The 22,804-nt window shown below is 45.1% G+C and overlaps 1 protein-coding gene across 1 annotated transcript in view; it reads left to right on the top strand.

Annotated features, from left to right (window-relative positions):
• The window catches only part of ALDH1L2 (aldehyde dehydrogenase 1 family member L2), a 58,700-nt gene that overhangs the window by 27,933 nt on the left and 7,963 nt on the right, over positions 1-22,804 (top strand). The window contains exons 7-20 of the mRNA XM_032954050.2: positions 917-1,051; positions 1,478-1,603; positions 2,142-2,233; positions 3,697-3,844; positions 4,498-4,617; positions 5,751-5,878; positions 6,747-6,897; positions 7,941-8,011; positions 9,746-9,851; positions 11,725-11,812; positions 12,592-12,685; positions 13,746-13,845; positions 16,296-16,394; positions 21,402-21,567. Coding sequence (XP_032809941.1) covers positions 917-1,051; positions 1,478-1,603; positions 2,142-2,233; positions 3,697-3,844; positions 4,498-4,617; positions 5,751-5,878; positions 6,747-6,897; positions 7,941-8,011; positions 9,746-9,851; positions 11,725-11,812; positions 12,592-12,685; positions 13,746-13,845; positions 16,296-16,394; positions 21,402-21,567 — 1,624 coding nt within the window. The remainder of the gene's footprint in view (positions 1-916; positions 1,052-1,477; positions 1,604-2,141; positions 2,234-3,696; positions 3,845-4,497; positions 4,618-5,750; positions 5,879-6,746; positions 6,898-7,940; positions 8,012-9,745; positions 9,852-11,724; positions 11,813-12,591; positions 12,686-13,745; positions 13,846-16,295; positions 16,395-21,401; positions 21,568-22,804) is intronic.

Here is a 22,804-nt window from a genome sequence, read left to right as displayed (position 1 = left end):
ACAAGAAAAATTCGCAGGGTGTGGTGATGTCTGGGGATCTTGGGGGCCAAGAGTGTAGCGCCAAGTCTTGGGGTCCCGTGTGATCCATGCAATGTTGAGGCAGTGTTGCCTTGCGAATGACTGAGGCTAGGGGCATGGTTTCCAAGCAGTGTGATCGTGAAACGAGAGCGCCACGGTGTAGAACATGCAACCACAGCCCAACAATGGTGATTCCTTTTTGGGTAACAACTAATTTCAGTATCCCTATGTGGTTGAATAAAAAGGTACCAGTTAGACAGGATGGGGACAGTGGTCACCCTAATGACTGGCCCCTTCTGTCTCAATTTCCCATGACTGGTCTAACGACGAGGTCGTTCGACCAGACAAGGTCATTGGCAGCTGTGGTCGTGAGCTCCTTCTACCTTTCCTGTCCTCACCCTCATGGAGGAGCTGGTTGTGGTGTAAGCCTCTCATGTCTGTGGTGTTCTGAATCCAAGTCCTCCTTCATGGGTGCCCTTTCTCTTTGTAGAGTCCCCTCAATGGTGCCGTGAAAGGTTGGCCCTGTGTAGGCTTCTGAATCTATTGATGAAGCCAACTCGTTACAGTTCTCTTCACCTAATGGTGTCTAGGAGTTGTTCTGTCTGTCCCGATCATGTGATATTTGTGCCCCATACATCATATTTCGGATTGTATTTGATATCCATACAAAACACTGATATCACTAACACTTTTAGGAATCCAATCTTTGTTGGTATATTAATAACATCGCTTTTCAATACGCCATCCACACCTGTCAGGAAGCCTGTTGCTGTTACAACAATCCTGCGCCAATTACACTTCGCATCATTGGTGATAATTGATTCACGGTATTTTAAGGAGCTGGTCCGGTATAGCTTTCGATGATTGAAGGCTTGGCTGCCCTTTTTCGACTTGACAGAGGTTAACGCTGTTTGGGTCATCGCTGGCGAATGTCGGCACGGTGGTGGGGCAGCCTCTGGAGATTCCCGGTGCCACCCAGCCAGGCACCATAACCAAGAGCGGCCTCCTCCTGCACGGAAATGATGGCAAGACGGTGAGATGCCAGCTCTGAGAGTTCCGATATCCATTTGACTATCACACGACGAACATTACTGCCACGTGCGGGAGCGGGTGAGGCAAGCGCTGACCTCTACCACGTGGACCAGAGGTCACCTGAAGAAGAGACCTCCCAGAGCAGCTGTGATATCCGCTTCCGTGGACCGTTCTCGAACACAAATAGTTGCACTGCTCTGCGAGAGATCTGAGTGGATTTATTAATCTAGCATTGAGTCGTTATATGTTCCATAGTCTGGGTGACCACAGATTTTAAAATGTTCCATTTGTGCATCAAGCATCTGCATCTGCCATGTTTTGTGCCGATGCGGTTTAGGCACTAGACAGACAAAGGCAGCCGAGATAAGCAAGCGAATGAACGGGGATCTTTGTGTGTGTGTGTGTGTGCGTGTGTTCGCGCCTCCAGCTTCTGGTAAGGAACCTACAGTTTGAAGACGGGAAAATGATTCCGGCCTCCAAATATTTCTCGTCGGGAGATGAGGGAAGCGTGGAGCTCACGGACGACGAAAAGGCCTTTGCGGAGGAGGTTCGGGTAAGGAGCTCCGGCACAAGCGTTACGCGTTGCGTACCGGACTCCCCGTGTCGTTGGCCACCAGCAGAGAGAGGCCCTGCCAAAAATCAGAGGGACGTCCCGGCCATCTAAAAGTAAAATTAATCCATGTGGCACATCAAACTTTCAAAAGTATACGTGTGCGCAGAGTAAAAAGCGTTTCAAGCTAAATATTAACTCTTCTTCTTCCTCCTCACCATTAACCGTCGCTTATCCACCGGTGGATGAAGGCCTGTTCATGAAGTCGCCATTTCTCATGGTCCTGCAATGGCACCATTTTAGACATGCTTACCGTGGGGTGTTGTTTGATCGTACCTTACTTCACCGTTACGTTTGACCATACTCTACAATTCTAGACAGTGAGGTTTGCTCTTATTCAGCCAGAGTAAAAAAAGTCAGCTGGGCTTAGTCCGATTGCGAGAAAAAAACCCAGCTGTTAATGCAGCCTTGTTAGGTGCTCACACGTGTTCCATACAGGTCTTTCCTGCTCATCGTGTGCACGTGTGTACTTTCTTGACAGGCGATATGGATGAGCATTCTCAGTAACGTGCCTGTCGTGGAAGACTCGACTGACTTTTTCAAGTCCGGAGCTGCGTCCATGGATGTAGTGAGGTGCAGTTTTGAAATCGCATACGTTGCCCTTCCGTTGTGAGCGATCGTATTAAATAGAATGATTAATTTTGATTTGAAGCTTTCATGACTGCAGGAATCCATACTCTTTGGTTCTTTCGGTAAAGTATGTTGGTAAAAAATAAAATAATATATCACGACGTTTCAATCGCAATACAAGCCCATCACCACATAAATAAGCTCTCGTTGTAACAGCTCTCTCGCTGGTTGAGCAGTTTCGCTGATGGATTACATATATATTTATTTGATTTTTCTACCTACGTGACTTTACCGAAAGAACTAAAGAGTATAGAGTTATTAATTTGATATCCTTCTTATTGATACTGATGGATGTTGCAGGACATTGCGGGAGCCCCTACGACGCTGGGTAAATTAAGCCATGTGGGACTTTAGTGCATTCAAGGCTACGAGTCTACATCACAGTGACTATGTATCTTTGTGGGAGGTTGACTGGTTGACTGCATTTGAGGGTCGCTAAGTATTTGTATGACTCCTTGTCTGTGTGTCAACGTGCCTATGTGTCGGTGTGTCTGAGTGCCCGTTAATCTGCGTGTAAGTAATACTGTGTCTGTTACAGTGACTGTGTATCTGTGTGTAAGTATTACTGTGTCTGTTACAGTGACCGTGTATCTGCATATGAGTATTACTGTGTCTGTTACAGTGACTGTGTATGTAGCGAACGGTGGTGTGGCGGTTAGCGCGCTGGGCTATGAGTCTGGTGACACGAGTTCGATTCCCGCTCATGGTCAACACCGGTGACGAATATCTCAACCGGTCCTGGGCCTTCTCTAGGTCGACTCAACCTCAAATTATTCCCCGGTGTGGTGTGTAAACATCGCCACTTGAGAGACAAAGGCGGCCGGGTGTGGTGCTGGCCATCCACCCCCTCGTATGCCGTGCCAGCCTTCATAGGTGCTCGCCAACAGCACTTGCTCCTAGCAGTCTGTTAAGGCTATACAGGGGAACTTTGTCTTTGTGTGTCTGCGTGGGTGACTATGCATCTATTAGAGTCACCAAGCAGAATTAGAATCTCAGAATGAAAATCTTTATTTAAGCATCCATGTGTGAGGTGAGTCTGTTGCTACTGTGTGGTCGTGGCTGTAAGGGAGTGACTACGGGGTAACTTACCCTGCGGGTTGCCTATGTGAGGCTTATTCATAGTGATTGTATGTATGTTGAACTTATTTCACACCGTACGTAGCCAACTCTACTAATCGGAGGTGCAGGGAACGACAACAAACTAAAGACAAAAAGCAGGGTCTAAAGAAATTAGTTTTTAATGTAGGTTTTAAAAATGGCATAGCTCCAGTGGCTTCCTAATATCGGAAGGAAGAGCGGCCATTCCAGACGGCCGCAGATGCGCATCTGAAAGCGCGCGATTGGGTGAACGGGCGGATGCGGCTGTGAATACTCACCGGCTGCTGCTACTGCTGTGCTGTGTCCAGGCTGATTGAGGAGCTGAAGCAGAGGAGGGGGGACCTGCAACTGCAGACGGAGGACGTGTACATGGCCACTTCCTTCCGCGACTTCACCCACATGGTCGTGCGGCGGCTGCGTGGGGAGGACCGTGCCGAGGAGCTGGCCGTCGACCACGTGAGCCTCCCCACACCGCCCCCCACCGCCTAGACAAAGACACACGGACAGACACATGGACAAGCAGACAGATGGACAGACTGAAAGACAAGGCAAACAGATATGTTGATAGATAGAGAGACATATAAACTGAAGGATAGGTGGACTTAATGGAGCAACATTCTGACTGTCAGACATCATTCAGGCAGGCAAAGCATGCTGAGAGGTGGCCAGGAGATGGGTGGTACAAATAAAACATCCTTGAACCCATCTGTGCAGATGTTTGATTGCTTACAGTGTGCTTCTCCCATTCCTTCATTTTCATTCCCCATGAAAAACACTTGTTAAAATCGAATTGGCCAAATATCCCAATCCAATGCACTGAAGAAACATAGCCGAGATTGGATGGTGTTTTTCTGTATACATCATACACTTGATTATTTCAATAATATACATTCCCCGTGTTGGTCTTGAATGATGTTTTTGGTTTTCCCATAATACTTTGTGTGCTGAACTTCTCTCGTGCCATACGTGGCTAACCGTGCTAATCGTAGGTGCGCTGCTCCCTCCGTGGTTTTTGATTTCACAGGCTTGCTGAGATATTCCCACCTTTTGTTGAAGCCATTTTCAATTTGTAACTTATGGGGTTTACGCACATCACGTTCTTCTTTTAGGTCGTAAAAGAGGTGAACAACTTGACCGTGAGGATACCGCATCAGTGTTTCATCGATGGGAAGTTCGTTGACGCGGATACCAGCAAGACCTACGACACGGTCAACCCCACAGATGGATCGGTGAGCTCCCGTGCAGCGGAAGGCACACCGTCGTTTGATTAAGTCATTCACGGGTCAGATGATGGTGATGTCCCATTGACAACAATGCATGGTCTCAACCAACTGCTCCGCATTGTAAGACGGTGGGCCAAATAACTCTTGAACGCGTTATCACAAGTATTTGGGGGTGGAGCGGTGGTGCAGTGGTTGGCACACTGCACGGCTGACATGAATAGCGAGTGATACCTGAACCAATCCTGGGTTCCTCCCTTTGCCAACCCGCACTGATCAGTGCAGTGGAGTGTGATCTAACAAGCCCAACCGCTGACATTGCAATGTGGGGAGGGATTTATGCGTGAACAGATTGACAAAAGGCTAAACATGATTACTGCCCTTTCTTAATTAAACGATTGATAATAATAATAGAACATTTTCTCATCAGGACAATGGCATGAGCCAAAGAACATCACAACTGTCTTAAGTGTCAATTTTTAAGAATTTCGGGTCTCCCTTGCAAAATCTCTGCGCATCTCAATGTGTTCCCACCTGGTTCAAATAGAGAACATCATCCAGGAATTCATTTGAGCAGGGTATGGCGAATCACAAAAATGTCTGCACCGGGTACACCACATCCACCATACCTCTCACTATGACTGTGGCTACTATTCCCGTGCTTACTCCAGTCTACCAGTGACCACCTGGACAATATTCAGTGATACATTAAGCCCTGACTTTAATTACACACGATGGTTTGGCAATTGAACTCTTTATTGCTTCTTCTTCGTCTTTCGTACGGCCGATGTCGATGCAGAGCAACGACTACAAATTCACGTTCAGGTGGTCAAGCCAGATAACCGCGTAAGGAGCAGCGGAGTAGTGTATCATCGCCGTGATGTCTCCTTTGTGTCTGTGGATCGGGCCTTGTGTCATTACACATTGTACGGTCTGTTCTGGACAACCAGGGTCGCACACTACTACTCGAGAGATTTTCATTTTCCATTGCTTTGACACAGTGGGATTTGAACCGCGCACCCTGGAGCTAACCGTCCGCACGTAAATGCGCACACCAACAGGCTTCAAGTTGGGCGAACGCCGCTGCCGAGCCTGTCACTCTCCTCTCTCTCTCCTCTCTCTCCTCTCGCCGCCCCGCGCAGGTGATCTGCAAGGTGGCGTTCGCTTCCGTTGCCGACGTCGATGAGGCCGTTGCAGCCGCCAAGAGAGCGTTCGAGAGCGGAGAGTGGGGGCGCATGAACCCCCGTGACAGAGGGCGCCTCCTGTACAAGTGAATAGATGACACGCTCACAGGCGTTCGCGTGCAAACACACAAAGATAAAGACGGCCCCCCAACCCTATCCACCCCCCACCTCCCCATTTAGCCATTAAAAGACTGTTGGGCCAAGTGTTCTTCGCGAGCACCTATTATTAAGGCCGGCACGGCGCGCGATGGGGGAGTGAGGTGGCAGCACCATGCCCGGCTGCCTTCGTGTCTTGTTAATTCTGACGATAGGTACTCATTTAAGGCTGAGTTGACCTAGGGGAGGCCGAAGACCATTTCAGATGTACTCCATTGATGTTCGGTTTCCCAATCACCACACTATCACTCCCCACACAAATACACATACAAACCCATACATGCAAACACACACAAACAAACCCATACACAAGTCCAAACCCATACAAACACACACACTTACTAACCCATACATGCAAACAAATACACACACACATACAAACACACGTACAAACCCATACATACAAACAACAACAAAGATCCCCGTATAGCCTGAACAGACTGTTGGGGCAAGTGATGTTAGCGAGCACCTATGAAGGCTGGACATGAAGGCCGGAACGGTACACGAGGGGACGGGTGGCTAGACCTCTTCTCCCAAGTGCTGATGTTTTACATGCCGCACCAGTTACAAAATTTGAGGGTGAGTCGACCTAGAGGAGGCCCGGAACCGGTTTATATAATCGTCATTGGTATTGGCCGTGAACGGGAATCGAACCCCGTTCGCCATGTTTGTAGCGCGCATACAAACACACACACATACATACAAACCCATGCATACAAGCACACACACGTACAGACCTATACAACACCAGCCACGGTTGATCACAACGTGGCGTTGTCACCGTGACGCTCGTGCCAGGCTCGCCGACCTCATGGAGGAGCACCAGGAGGAGCTGGCCACCATCGAGACGCTCGACTCGGGGGCCGTGTACACGCTGGCACTCAAGACGCACGTGGGCATGTCCATACAGACCTTCCGATACTTCGCCGGCTGGTGCGACAAGATACACGTGAGAGGCGGTCGGGGCAGAGCGTGCGGCGGTTGGCGTGGCAAGCGTTCACGCCGTATCCCTCTCATCTCATCACAAACTAACTCACAGCAACCTCGTGAAAGACTCAACGCAGAAGATCCCTGGTTTTGATCGTTCCACGAAGCTCACGGTCCACCCTAAACCGCATCCGCGCAAACCATGGCAGAAGCAGATACCTGATTCGCAAATGGAATATTAAAAAGTCTCCAGTGGTGTGCGACTGTGGTCATCCGGAACAGACTGTACAGCATATGACAACGCGACGCCCAATCCACAAATACGAAAGAGACATCACGGCGACACACTCCGCTGCTCCTGACGCGGTTATCCGACTTGACCACCTCAATGTGAATTGCGGTTGTTGCTCTGCATCTACATCAGCCGTACGAAAGAAGCAGATCACATTGCCATTTGGGAGTAGTGCTTTACGTTGTGTAACACCCAAGGCCAGCGTTATCGGGGTAATGGGGTGGGCCCTGCAAGCACCGAATGTCCCTTTGGCACATACCTAGTAGTATATCACTGTTAAAAAAATGCGCGTGGAAATGTATTCAGGAGCTAAATGCAGATGCCGAGGTCTGCTCGCCACAAGAGGTCTTCGGGAGAGAGTTTGTGTAGTTTTACTATTCCTCCGCTAAAGGAGCACAGGCTACATATATCACTGTTATGGGGGGCCCCATTCAAGAGAAGCTGGAGCCAGGTCTGGTAACACCTATCACAATACACCATCTGTTATCAGATTCACTCTGCACCTCCCAAAGCTTAACATCTTAAATTTGTCGTTCCCTCCATATGACATCATCATCATCATCGCTCAGAACCAAAGCGGGAAGCCTTTTTAAAGTCAATCCACTCAAAAGATATTTTAGGGTCTTGAGGTCCAGTGACTCTAGTGATGTCCATGAGACACCAGCCAAGGGATTCCCCATTTACATCACACCGATGACCCTCATTGCCATTGTTGACAAATCGTGGAATTTCCATCGGTGTTTTTCCTGACACGAGCTTTGTATTCTGTGCAGGGCACTACCATTCCGATCAACCAAGCACGGCCTAATCGAAACCTCACCTTCACAAAGAGAGAACCAATAGGGTAAGTTGCAGGATGACGTCACACGTAATTATGTCATTGCCTTGGCCGTCTTATTAATTTAGCGCTGGTTATAGGCAAGTTTTTACCAATCTTTTGATAATTTAGTCCGTTTTTCTATGGAGTAAGTCCCAAATAGCAAGACAACTTAATTCTCAAATGTAATTTTGACTGGACCATAGAATAGTTATTGTAACCCCATGCTACAGACAGGACAAGCGGACAGAGCAAATGCATCATGGCTTTCAAACGTAGTTGCTCCAACAAAAATATAAACATTTGTTGGAAAAGCAAATGCAACCTTTTGGTAACCGCCTTTTGGTAAGTTGTCACGTGAACAAATGTGCCAGTGTACGGTGACCTGTGTGTCACAACTCTTTATCATTGCCAGTTGTGAAAAACAACAAGCGTTGGCCCCTTTGGACTGTAGGCCTCAGGAGAAAGTCATAGTTGTTTAGACAGTCGCCAGGCTGTTATCAGCAAGGGCAAACACAAGTGGCATGCCAAACCTGTGTGTATTCTTCTAGCTGAAAATGCCATCTCCTAAGAACACATGAGGTTCAATGCACTAAAACGTAGCATGACGTTGCAGTTTTTTTAAGGGATCTATGTATTTTATTTAAATACGCTTATTTGGCATTTACATTACTTTGCGTTGCAATTTTCAGGTGATATTTTGTTTACAATTTCATTTTCATATGCTTAGCTCTTTCGGTAAAGTCACGTTGAAGGGAAACAATAAAGTAATAAAATATATATAAAACAATAAAAATTCTCACGACGTTTCGACCAGAACACAAACGGTCATCATCAAATGTTTCTTGCCGTTGGTTTTCACACCTGATGATGACCGTTTGTGTTATGGTCGAAACGTCGTGAGAATTTTTATTGTTTTATATATATTTTATTGTTTCCCTTCAACGTGACTTTACCGAAAGAGCTAAGAATATGAATTACTGCAGTCACGAAAGCTTTAAATCAAAGTTTAATTTTCATTTCAACACATACATTTGAACCAATAAATGTGTCAACATTGCAGATTCAAGACCCTGTACAAATGTAAAGGCTTACACAAACATTGATCCTTGCTGTTCATCGGAATGACAGGTGTATACACCATGGGGGAAGGAGAGGGGAGTTCAATATGGGCCTGTTAATGGAGTGGCACTCCATGGGGAATATTTCGTTGTTCTTAAGTGATAGAATATCAACCCAGCTCATGAGCAAGAGTCAGATAGAATGTGGTATCACGGGACCAAGTGTTGATGTTCAACGTGTCAGAACTCTTTCATTCAGCAGCCGGTAACACAAGGCTACTGATGAGGTACTGTATAACTTTGAATCCATGCCACGCTTCAGGATACATCGTGAGCTGTGGCGAGGCCGAGCGGTGGCGTCTACGCCGCTTGTGTTGTTGAGGTTCACGGTTCAAGCCCGCGGCCGCCACCCTGGTTAATATCATGGGTGTATTGACCAAAAATATGTGCGCCGTCTGCATTACAGCGGACGTTAAATGTCCTGTGACGTTATTAAAAAAAATTGTAAACCATATGTGCCGGCATCTCGTTCCAAAAATGTTCCAGTGTCGAAAATGGTTCACAAATTTCATTCTTTGGAAAACCACGGAGCAACGTCGCCGTCTTGATAGCCAGTGTGCTATTGTAATTCCACCAATAACAAATGTGCTCATTATTATTACTATTATTGTTGCCTTATATGCCATGTGTGGGTTCCCAGCGTCTGTGGCATCGTCATTCCTTGGAACTACCCCCTCATGATGCTGGCGTGGAAGAGTGCGGCGTGCCTGGCGGCTGGGAACACCCTGGTGCTCAAGCCTGCTCAGGTACAGTCCCGACTGCAGTGCGATCCCCATGAGCATGGTTGGCTACGTATGGTGCGAAAGAAGTACTCCATAATAGAGGTTTTTTTGGGTTCAATCGTGTAAATATAATGTGTCGTTAAACCCGCCACCACCCGATACAGCCAATTAGTAGCGTTTGTAACGTAAACAAAACATGCCAGTTCGTTATTACTTCAGCACACCGGTGTGTTGGAGAGTAAACCCACAACATTTACAATTCGAGTACCACGTTTCGCCAGTAATTACAACCAGCATCATCAGGCGGACAGCCAGAACTGTGGAGCTAAAAAATAACAAGTTCTCTGCCTATAGTGAAACGGATTTAAGAAGCATGCTGAGGCATATGTGAGAAAGGTAAATGTGCTGGCAGAAGGGCAGCCACTATGAGGTCGCACTTGTTACACACAAAGTCCTTGCCACAAATGAACCACGATACCTTGCTGATCTCGTCAAGGAGCATAAACCGTCACGTGACCTCCGATTGTCCTCGCAGCGGCTTTTGGCTATCCATCGAACTAAAACGGTCACAGTATTGCGCGCTTTCAAATGCGTTTTCTGCAGCCATCTGAAATGTTCTTCCATCCGAAATTTGGTAGCCACTGGAGCTATTCACTTTTAAATCTAGATTGAAAACTCATATCTTTAGAACTGCTTTTTGTGTTGAGTGTTTTGTCCATCCCCCACACCTCCGATTTGCACGGTTGGCTGCGTACTGTGCGAAAGCAGGTCAACGTATACAACCTAAACTAAATCGAGCTGTCGAGGCCCCCTATTGAGAGAATATTATGGCCCCCTCTTTCATATCGGCCAGACATGTTGGAAGAGGTGGGAGCACCCATGCTTTGCCCCACGACACGCGAACTGCGAATCAACTGTGGTCGACTCATTTACGCTGTTGAGTGGACAGAGGTGGAGGGAATTTGAGAAACATCCCCCCATTGTTCCAACTTCTGCTGTGGGAGATCGATCTGGTGACCTTTTCGTTGCAAGTACAGCGTGCCAAGCCATACAGAGTCATAGTAATTATTGTGATTTATTTACCCGATAAAGCATCAATGGAACCCAACATTAATTTTCAATTATGGCCGTGTTTTCGGGTTGTTGCATTTGGGAAAAAAATATTTGAGTGCCCAAAAAGCAAACTACGTACATTGCGGGTTAACAACAGTAGCCAGTGATATCTATAACAGGTCTCGGGCAACACCTCCCTTTACCCACCCACACTGATTCCAGGCCAAGCATAACATCGGCGGCGAGTGATATCTGAACCAATCCTGGGTGCCCCCCACCTTCGCCTACACACACTGACCAGGATAGGGTGAAGTATGGTCAAACAGACCCCTGTAATTGACACGGCATGGGAAGGCCTTTATCCCAGCAGTCATTAACAAAGAGCTCTCCATATTTTTTGTTTGTTTTTATAATCAAGTTAATCACAAGTGACATTCGGTATAATACATATGGGCGTGACTGGGCTAAGATGATCGAACCCGCATAATCAGGTTTGCCTGCATGCGAATGTACGTGGCCTGCACGTTGGATGCTCAATGTGTTATTTTATTTGAACGTACTGGCGGTACACCGGTGGTGCGCAGTATTAAGAAAAAAGAGCAAAATTTTCACAATAAATGTATATTTCAATACGATTCCCAACCCCCGGTCAGAAACTCTAGTGGGGTGATGTCGAAGCAGTCGGAAGACTAATGTCAGTTCAAATTAAGATTTTAGACTTTTATGAGGACCGGTGTGTTATGCTGCACCGGTGTACCACCAATACGTCCATTTAAACGGGCATTGGGTCAGTGCATGTGGATGTTGCGTCCTAATAAGAATGGCTGTTTTTGCCCCCTTGCAGGTGACCCCGCTGACTGCGCTCAAGTTCGCCGAGCTCGCGGCTAAAGCTGGATTTCCAAAGGGCGTCATTAACATCATCCCTGGCTCAGGTAGCTCAAGCACAGGATCTCACGTCTGATAATACCACGGGCGTGCAGGCGCGTCTGGTACTGGAAAACAGATTAAGGTGCACCCATCTAGAGAGCGAGTGAGAATGCGTGGAGTGGAGGTATGTTGCAGCTTCCGTGTGTGTGTGTACGTGCGTTTGTAGGGAATGGAAGTGTAGCGGTTAGCGTGCTGTCCTACAGACCCATCGACCTCAGTTCGATTCCTGCTCAAGGCCAACACCAGTGACGATTATCTGAACTGGTCCTGAGGCTCCCCTAGGTCGACTCAGCCTCAAATGAGTAGCTGGTGTAGTGTAAAATTATTGCCACTCAGGAGACAAAAGCAGTCGGGTGTGGTGCTGGCCACCCACCCCCTCGTGTACCATGCTGGCCTTCATAGGTGCTCATTAACAGCAATTTCCCCAAAAGTTTTTAAGGCAATACGGGGGATATTGGACTTTGTATGGAGGTGAGGAGCGGGAGTCTAGTGCACTGCACCACAAACCCAGCAGGCTAAGTTTGATTCCTGGCTATGGCTACAATCAGTGGTGATTATTTGAACAAATCCTGGGCCTCCCCTAAGTCGACTCAACCTTGCATGAGTACCTGGCAAAAATGTGTAAACATCAGCAATGGGGATACTAAGGCTGGTCACACCACCCCCCGTGTGCCGTGTCAGCCTTCACAGGTTCCCGCTAACTGCACTCGCCCCAAAAGCCTGTGTAGGCTCCACGGGGGATCTACGTCTATTTACGGTGCCTGTCATTTGCCTGCTTGTGTAGGCTCCATAGTCGGTCAGAGGATGTCCGAGCACCCACACATCCGTAAGCTCGGATTCACCGGCTCTACGCCCATCGGAAAGCAGATCATGAAGAGGTGAGCGTTCGTTCCTGCCCGTGTCGACCAGCTGCGAAACGGCGGGCACGTGAAGCAGCGCGAAGCAAAACGTGCAGCTGGGTGTTTCACTGGGAGCGGTGTATTGTTAAGCAAGCACACTGGACTTGACGTCCAGAGGTTGTCAGTTCAACCTTCCTGCATTCACTGGGTTAAGGCCATTAACCAAACTGGGTTATGGCCATTGAAGCCAGCTATTCAGATTGTCATGGACCGGGCTTAACAGAAGGGTTCTTGATGATAGGCGTCTTGGCACCGTATTGATTTGTGTGCCACCCCTGTTACATGCGCAAATGGCCATAGACGGCCTTACACATTGTTGAGGACTGTCCCTCACGAGGGCAAGAAGGTGGAATGAGAAGGATGAATGCACAGATTTCGATTTAAAGCTTTCGTGACTGCAAAGATTCATCTTCTTGGTTATTTCGGTAAAGTCACGTAGAATGAGAATAAAATAATATAATAAAATAAAATAAGACAATAAAAATTATCACGACGTTTCGGCCACAACAATGAAGCACTGTCGTCCCGACAGATCTGTTCTTTCACCTGAAGAAGGCTACTTGTGTTGTGGCCGAAACGTCGTGAGAATTTTTATTGTCTTATTTTATTATATTATTTTATTCTCATTCTACGTGACTTTACCGAAAGAACCAAGAAGATGAATGCACTGCATTAAGTGGCAATATAGACTGCTGACAGCGTATTCAGCAAGCACCACTCACTTGGAACTTCAGCATAGACACCACTTTGCACACAAGCGGCTTGTCACGCAACCCTGCAGTCAGGTTCATAAGGTCACTCGATTGTTCTTTTTGTTTTTTTGCCTTGCTGGGTCTCAAGACACTTTTCTCAGAAGTGTCTTGCAAAGTTTGTGTTTTTTCCCCCTGCAGTAGGGGGTGATGTTGCTTTTGTGTGTAACCCCAGTTGAGTAATGTGCGTAGTTATATCTCAGCACTGAGTTGTTTGTCCAATACTGGTTACATTGTGTGTGTGTGTTGTTTGTGCTTTTTGCCTCGTTTGTGTTCATTCCCGCACTCAGCTGTGCCACGAGCAACCTCAAGAAGGTGTCTCTAGAACTCGGTGGAAAATCACCGCTCATCATTTTCAACGACTGCGACATCGACAAGGCGGTGAGGATGGTACGTATGCAAAGTTATAATTTTTTTACCTTGATTCTTGCCAGCGTTGCGTTTTTAAACCACGCGGCAGGCGTGGCGCTAGCGTTGCACACGCTGCCCCTGCCCTCGGACTAAGCGAAACAATCGCTGCTGCGAGAGAAATGGTTTGTTCGGTCAAATTGTCTCAGGTAATGCGCCCAAAGTTGTTGACAACGGCCGTGAAGCTGCTGTGCCCCAACATCGTAAGGGGTGTGTGTCCGCGTTTAATGACTGGAGCATAACACCGCACCATTAACCTCACGGAGCCCATGCTGGTCTGCGCATCTGTTTAAACGCCATGCCGATGTGTTCATTAGCCTTAATTAAGCCTGACTCGGCTGGAGAAAATAAGCGATTCATTATTTTTTGTTACACTGGATTTTATCCGAATGAGACATTATCTCACTGCTAAGGATCACATATAGGGACAGATTTTATTTTTATGTTTAAGTTATGGGTATCTTTCCATGACACTTACAAACAGTGGCATAAATACAACGCTACGGTCAAAATAGGTCCAATGCCTCAGGTGTAGGGAATCATACATCGTAAATATACAGTATATGAATACCCATGCTTATGCTGTAAAATAGGTTGAACATAGTCAAACACACGCAAATAAATACAGCTGCTAAACATTTCCATGGATTAAATTTCATTTCTCGTTTTGAAATGAAATTGTAGGTCACCGTATCTTACTGGGGTAAGGACAACCCGTACCGATACAATCAATGTTTATTCATTTCATGGTGAAAATTAATGTGCCAATACATGGCAGAGACTCCCTAGACAAAGATATATTTAGAGGCCAGATGTTCATGAAGCTAGGTTTCACTGTGGCCAAAGCGCTCTTTTCTACAACTATAGGGATTGCGAGTTTAAACATGTGAATGTATGTCTAACTTCTTTCGCGCCGTACGTAGCCAAGCGTGCTAATCGGAGGTGCCGGGGAAGGACAACAAACTAAACTGGAAAACATTTTCTAAAGAAATGGGTTTTCAAGCAGAAGCATATCTAAATTCTGATTGGCAGTCAGCTCAGCCTACCATCTCTCCGGATTGATAACATTTGTAGTACTGGCTCAGGTCCTGCAATAGGGATAAAATCAGCCCCTTGTACAGTTGGTAACGGACACACTTGGACTATGACCTGGCTATCGTACATATTGTAAATTCGATCTGTGATGCAAAGCCATCCATTAGATTAGAATTATACTTTTCATTAACATTTTGATTTAAAGCTTTCGTGACTGCAGGGATTCATATTCTTGGTTCTTTCGGTAAAGTCACGTCGAAGGGAAACAATAAAATAATAAATTGTTTCCCTTCTACGTCACTTTACCGAAAGAACCAAGAATAGAATTATACTCTTTGGTTTTTTCGTTAAAGTCACGTAGGTAAAATAAAATAAATGAAAACAACTAAATTAAATCACGACGTTTTGTCATTAATTTTGCTGTGTCTGTTCCACCTGAAGATGGAAGCTTGTGTTGCCTCCGAAACCTCGTGATTTCATTTAGTTGTTTTCATTTATTTTATTTTACCTACGTCACTTTACCGAAAAAAACAAAGAGTATGAATCCTTGCAGTCACGAAAGCTTCAAATCTAAAATTAGAATTAATTCCACAAAATAACTCTTCTACTGTAGATACTCATGTAGACTCTGGGTAAGCGGGATTGATCATAAAGAGTTTGAGGTGTTATAAATGAGAATACGTACATACATACTTTATAGTGGTTATCATTCGAGTGATGTGATTGAATGGAAATATTATAATGTACGCAAGTGATGTAGATGCAATGGTGGGGTGATGGTGGCATTAAACAGGACTGTTCATGATGACCTCTTGACCTTGGCACAGATACAAAGAAAAAGATCCTCTATATACCCTTAAAGAGACTGTTGGTGTAAGTGTTATTATTGAACATCTTTGAAGGTCAGCACGTGAGGGGGTGGGTGGCCAACACCAAATTCAGCCGACTGTCTCCCCACCAGGTACTCATTTAAGGCTAAGTCGACTGAGGGGAGGCCCAGGACCGATACACATATTCGATGTTGCTGGTCATGAGTGGGAATCGATATCAGGTTGCGGGTTTATAGCGCAGTGTGATAACCACTGCACCACCGCTCCCCCAATAGATATAGACACACAAAAACAAAGATCCCCCGTATAGCCTGAACAGACTGTTGGGGAAAGTGCTGTTATGCGAGCACCTATGAAGGCCGGAAACGGCACACGAGGGGGTGGGTGGCCAGCCCTGTGCCCGGTCGCCTTTGTCTCCCTAGTGGCAATGTTTACACATGGCACCAGTTACTAATTTGACGTTGAGTTGACCCCATTAGACACACACACAAACGCACGTTCATACATGCGACGCATATGCACCACACCCATAACCGTGTCTGCGTGTGTGTCCTCCTTGGTGTGAAGGGCATGAGCGCAGTGTTCTTTAACAAAGGCGAGAACTGCATTGCGGCGGGGAGGCTGTTTGTGGAGGAATCCATCCATGACGAATACGTGCGGAGAGTGGTGAGTCGCTTGTCTCGGGGAGGGCCCCGCGTGTCTGGGTGTGCGCGTCGGCATCCCTGCGGTCTCATGAAGCCGGGTCAATTTTCTCGAAAGGACTGGACAGTTAGGTTCTTGAAAGAAAAAAAAATATGCCGAATCAGGTGACTTGGTTATTCTGACTTCCTTGATCAACTCTTACTTTCTGGATTTTATTCTGACTTCCTGGATTTTTCTACAAGACGCTTTATGTAGTTCCAAGCGAAACGTCGCATCTGATCACTTCATTTGGTTGTGAGGATTGTTCCCTAACTTACTGGTGAGCTGAAACAATGTCCATTAACGCAGCGAACGCTCCTAGCACAGTACATTTAATAATTTAATTTGTACTCTTTGGTTCTTTCGGCAAAGTCACGTGGTTAGAAATAAAATAAAATAAAACAAATCACGACGTTTCGATCGCAAAACAAACGCTAACCACGTGACTTACCGAAAGAACCAAAGAGTATGGATTCCTGCAGTCACGAAAGCTTCAAATCAAAATTTAATTTGTTTTGCTATGTCGGGTGGTGGAGGGTCTTAAGACATACATTTGACCCGATTGTTACGTGCCCTATCCAAAAAATGTATTGTGAATCATGCTGTTTGAAAGTTGTTAACCTGAGTTGAATTCCTGTCTATGCTCAAGGCCAGTGTGCAGGCAGTAGCTGAAACATTATTGTAAATAATTATAACATAATCTCTGTATTCAACAAATTTTCCAGAATGTCCAAAACTGGCTCAGGGCTACCAACAGAAATGAGCATTGCCACGTTATTTGTTTGAGCAGTCAGACTTTGACGTGTTTTAACTGGTCGTAGTTAAGTCAACTACAGCTACGAAACTACAATTGTTAAATACTTTTTGCCATGAGGTTTATCTGCTCTCCATTATGACTGAGTTGAGGACGTTAAAAACCTTAGTGTACAGTCCCGGTCAGTGGAGGTATTTCCACCCCCGCCCCCCGCATCTCCGATTAGCACGGTTGGCTACGTACGATGTGAAAGAAGTTGAATATACATACCTGCAAAATCTTGACTTAAAGCTTTCGTGACTGCAGGAATTCACATTCTTGGGTCTTTCGGTAAAGTCACGTAGATAGGTTCAAAGAAAATAACAAAAAACTACGACGTTTCGATGGCAACGCAAGCGGTCGTTTTCAGGAAAAGGGGGGTTAGCTTCCAAGGCAAACTGTTTATAAAGGTTTGAAATGGGCATAGCCCAAATGTCAGTAGCCAATGATAATCATGATATTCCCATCCTACCACCTTCCGATGTTAGTTGTGCTTTACGCCCATTTCAAACTTGCGCTGTCACAGTCACTTCACGCTGACCCCTTGGTTGTGGCTCTGCGATCTCCCATTAACATGCTCATCTCCCATTAACATGCTCATCTCCCATTAACATGCTCATCTCCCATTAACTTGCTAATCTCTCTTTAACATGCTAATCTCTCTTTAACATGCTAATCTCTCTTTAACATGATAATCTCTCTTTAACATGCTAATCTCCCATTAACATGCTAATCTCGCTTTAACATGCTCATCTCTCTTTAACATGCTCATCTCGCTTTAACATGCTAATCTCTCTTTAACATGCTAATCTCTCTTTAACATGCTAATCTCTCTTTAACATGCTCATCTCTCTTTAACATGCTAATCTCTCTTTAACATGCTAATCTCTCTTTAACATGCTAATCTCTCTTTAACATGCTCATCTCGCTTTAACATGCTAATCTCTCTTTAACATGCTAATCTCCCATTAACATGCTAATCTCTCTTTAACATGCTAATCTCTCTTTAACATGATAATCTCTCTTTAACATGATAATCTCTCTTTAACATGCTAATCTCTCTTTAACATGCTCATCTCCCATTAACATGCTCATCTCTCTTTAACATGCTCATCTCTCTTTAACATGCTAATCTCCCATTAACATGCTCATCTCTCTTTAACATGCTCATCTCGCTTTAACATGCTAATCTCTCTTTAACATGCTCATCTCGCTTTAACATGCTAATCTCCCATTAACATGCTCATCTCTCTTTAACATGCTCATCTCCCATTAACATGCTCATCTCTCTTTAACATGCTCATCTCTCTTTAACATGCTAATCTCCCATTAACATGCTCATCTCTCTTTAACATGCTCATCTCGCTTTAACATGCTAATCTCTCTTTAACATGCTCATCTCGCTTTAACATGCTAATCTCCCATTAACATGCTCATCTCGCTTTAACATGCTAATCTCGCTTTAACATGCTAATCTCTCTTTAACATGCGAATCTCGCTTTAACATGCTAATCTCCCATTAACATGCTCATCTCTCTTTAACATGCTAATCTCCCATTAACATGCTAATCTCTCTTTAACATGCTAATCTCGCTTTAACATGCTAATCTCTCTTTAACATGCTAATCTCTCTTTAACATGCTCATCTCCCATTAACATGCTAATCTCCCATTAACATGCTCATCTCTCTTTAACATGCTAATCTCTCTTTAACATGCTAATCTCGCTTTAACATGCTAATCTCTCTTTAACATGCTAATCTCTCTTTAACATGCTAATCTCGCTTTAACATGATAATCTCTCTTTAACATGCTCATCTCCCATTAACATGCTAATCTCCCATTAACATGCTCATATCTCTTTAACATGCTAATCTCTCTTTAACATGCTAATCTCTCTTTAACATGCTAATCTCGCTTTAACATGCTAATCTCTCTTTAACATGCTCATCTCTCTTTAACATGCTAATCTCCCATTAACATGCTCATCTCTTTTTAACATGCTAATCTCTCTTTAACATGCTAATCTCCCATTAACATGCTAATCTCGCTTTAACATGCTAATCTCTCTTTAACATGCTAATCTCTCTTTAACATGCTAATCTCGCTTTAACATGATAATCTCTCTTTAACATGCTCATCTCCCATTAACATGCTAATCTCCCATTAACATGCTCATCTCTCTTTAACATGCTAATCTCTCTTTAACATGCTAATCTCTCTTTAACATGCTAATCTCTCTTTAACATGCTAATCTCGCTTTAACATGCTAATCTCTCTTTAACATGCTCATCTCTCTTTAACATGCTAATCTCTCTTTAACATGCTAATCTTGCTTTAACATGCTAATCTCTCTTTAACATGCTCATCTCTCTGTAACATGCTCATCTCGCTTTAACATGCTAATCTCTCTTTAACATGCTAATCTCCCATTAACATGCTAATCTCCCATTAACATGCTAATCTCTCTTTAACATGCTCATCTCTCTTTAACATGCTCATCTCGCTTTAACATGCTAATCTCTCTTTAACATGCTAATCTCTCTTTAACATGCTAATCTCGCTTTAACATGCTAATCTCTCTTTAACATGCTAATCTCTCTTTAACATGCTAATCTCCCATTAACATGCTCATCTCGCTTTAACATGCTAATCTCTTTTTAACATGCTAATCTCTCTTTAACATGCTAATCTCCCATTAACATGCTCATCTCGCTTTAACATGCTAATCTCTCTTTAACATGCTCATCTCTCTTTAACATGCTCATCTCGCTTTAACATGCTAATCTCCCATTAACATGCTAATCTCCCATTAACATGCTAATCTCTCTTTAACATGCTAATCTCTCTTTAACATGCTCATCTCGCTTTAACATGCTAATTTATCTTTAACATGCGAATCTCGCTTTAACATGCTAATCTTCCATTAACATGCTAATCTCGCTTTAACATGCTAATCTCCCATTAACATGCTAATCTCTCTTTAACACGCTCATCTCCCATTAACATGCTTATCCCACATTAACATGCTAATCTCTTGATTTGAAGCTTTCGTGACTGCAGGAATCCATACTCTTTGGTTCTTTCGGTAAAGTCACGTTATACCTACGTGACTTTACCGAAATAACCTAAGAGTATGCTAATCTCTCTTTAACATGCTAATTTTCACCTGGCAGCGCTTTGATTGGTGGAAAACCAACCATCGTCGGGTTGGCTGCCCACTACTTACATTATCATTGGCTGCTGACATTTGGGCTACGACCACTTCAAACCCTTATAAACATACTCTCTGGTTCTTTCGGTAAAGTGACGTAGATAGAAAAAAAACCACGATGTTTCGGTCGCAACACCAGCGTCCGTCTTCAGATGTGTTGTGGCTTTATATAGGCACGGGAGAGGAGAGGGAAGGGGGGGGGAAGGAGTTTGTCTGTGGGAGTTCACAGGGGAGAGGGGAAGGGTTTGTGGCGTGCATGGATGGGTGGGGCTAGAGAAATTAGCAAGTAGATGGACTTGTAGTACAAGTCGTAATCGGACCAAGACAACCGGGTGGGTGAGTGAAAATCATAGCAATTAAAACTTGACGCGGTTTATCACATCCTTCCAATGATTGCTCAATCTGAATCTATCTTCTCGATTAAAGTTTTGTCTGTGTTTGTATTTCTGGATGGATTCATGAACAAATCTCTGAAGGTGGCCCGAGGGTTTGCAGAGCACCTTGGTCTCGGAGAAAACAATGTCCCGTGTGCCCACAGTGTTGGCTCTGCCGTGTTTTAAATCCGCTTTGTGTTTGCGAACCCGGTCTGAGACACGTCGCTTCGTTTCACCAATGTAACAGTTTGCCTTGGAAGCTAACCCCCCTTTTCCTGAAGGCGACCGCTTGTGTTGAGATCGAAACGTCGTAGTTTTTTGTTATTTTTATTTGTTATTTTCTTTGAACCTATCTACGTGATTTTGCCGAAAGACTCAAGAATATACATATCTGCAGTTTGGTGAATGTGAATGCCCAGTACAGGTTCAGATATCACTCGCCACTTACGTTAGCCACGGCGAGGGATCAAACTCAGGCCTTTGGCCGAGTCCTCCAACTGCTGCGCCACCGCTCCACCACGCTTTTATCCCAACGTAGTGGCTTACACTCCATTGCCTGACGAGCACCCCTTGAGCCACCTGATCCTCCCCTCTTGTCTCCTTCCTCCTAAGGTGGAGGAGATTAAGAAGATGAAGGTTGGCGACCCGCTGGATCGGTCCACGGACCACGGCCCTCAGAACCACCGTGCGCACATGGAGAAGCTGGTGGAGTACTGCGAGGTGGGGGTCAAGGAGGGGGCCACGTTGGTGCACGGGGGGCGGCAGGTTCCTCGACCAGGTGACGTCCGTCTCCCGACCCCAACCCCTGACCCCTTGTTACCACACAACTACACGGTTACCACACCTTACACTGTTACCACACATTACACTGTTACCACACATTACACGGCTACCACACATTACACGGTTACCACACAGCTTATTCTATAGGAAAGTCATCGCAGTGTTAGACATGGCTCAATGTTGCTTCCGTAAAGTTAGACATTTGCACAGCGATGGAATTAAGAGAGCACTGAAGGCATATTAGACACGTCTCAGAAATATTTTGTTTTTATTCCCATGCCACCGTGCCATGTAAGCCTGTTTGTAATCTCCGAAACACCGACCAACGCTTGCTAAAATGTCTGCCTGTCATTTTAAAGTACCTTACTGTGGTTTTTTTACTCACGAGTGTCAGAAACGATGACTCAAAAGTCCGTTAGACATAGGTCAACAGCCTGCTTGCTCTATTGCCAATTGCAGAAGAGGGAATTTAAGTTTAAAGGAAAATGCAACCCAAGGAAATCCAAAATGGCCACTTGTAGTTATTTACCGATTCTGCGTTTCCCATTGCGAAGCTTCATTAATGAGAACAAAAATAAACTCTGAAGTCATGATCCCGTGTGCCACCACAGGGTCCGCCGGTGATGTCGCCGAATTTAAATATATTAGAGTGATATCACCGACGTGGTTCGAGTGCATGCCACACCGCGGCCACAAGATGTTTAGTTTCTCAATAACATCGCTTCAGACTCGCGCCGAACAACACAATCTACGATGAAACTATGCACAAGGGTCATTTGTATTTGGGTTGGATCGTCCTTGAACCGATACGGGGTCATTCCTCCCAGTGTCCCCTAATGGCATGTTTATGCTCCACAGGGGCCCATTATATTCATGCGTTCATGGTCAATACCAAAGAAGATAAATATTCCTCTTGAGCGTAATACACACAGCATGCCCGGGAGGTATTGTCCGTTTAAGGATTATAAATATGCAGCAGATTGGACGGTGTGGCTGAAGGTTGGTGTTAGATTGAAAACTAATTTCTTTAGAACTGCTTTTTGTGTTTAGCTTGTTGTCCTCACACACCTCCGATTAGCACGGTTGGCTACGTAAGGTGCGAAAGAAGTTCAACATACGTACAGTTCAATATACGTGGGTGTTGTGTGAGAGATTATACTGTTTACAAAAAAACAATGAACAGCTTTAATTGATCTTCAAAAGTACATTCCGGGAGCATTCAAAGCAATCAC

Source organism: Petromyzon marinus, chromosome 14, assembly GCF_048934315.1.
Source record: "Petromyzon marinus isolate PM22_M1 ecotype Great Lakes invasive population chromosome 14, UKy_Petmar_22M1.pri1.0, whole genome shotgun sequence".
Classification (NCBI taxonomy): Eukaryota; Metazoa; Chordata; class Hyperoartia; order Petromyzontiformes; family Petromyzontidae; genus Petromyzon; species Petromyzon marinus.
This window is presented reverse-complemented; position numbering and strand designations above follow the sequence as displayed.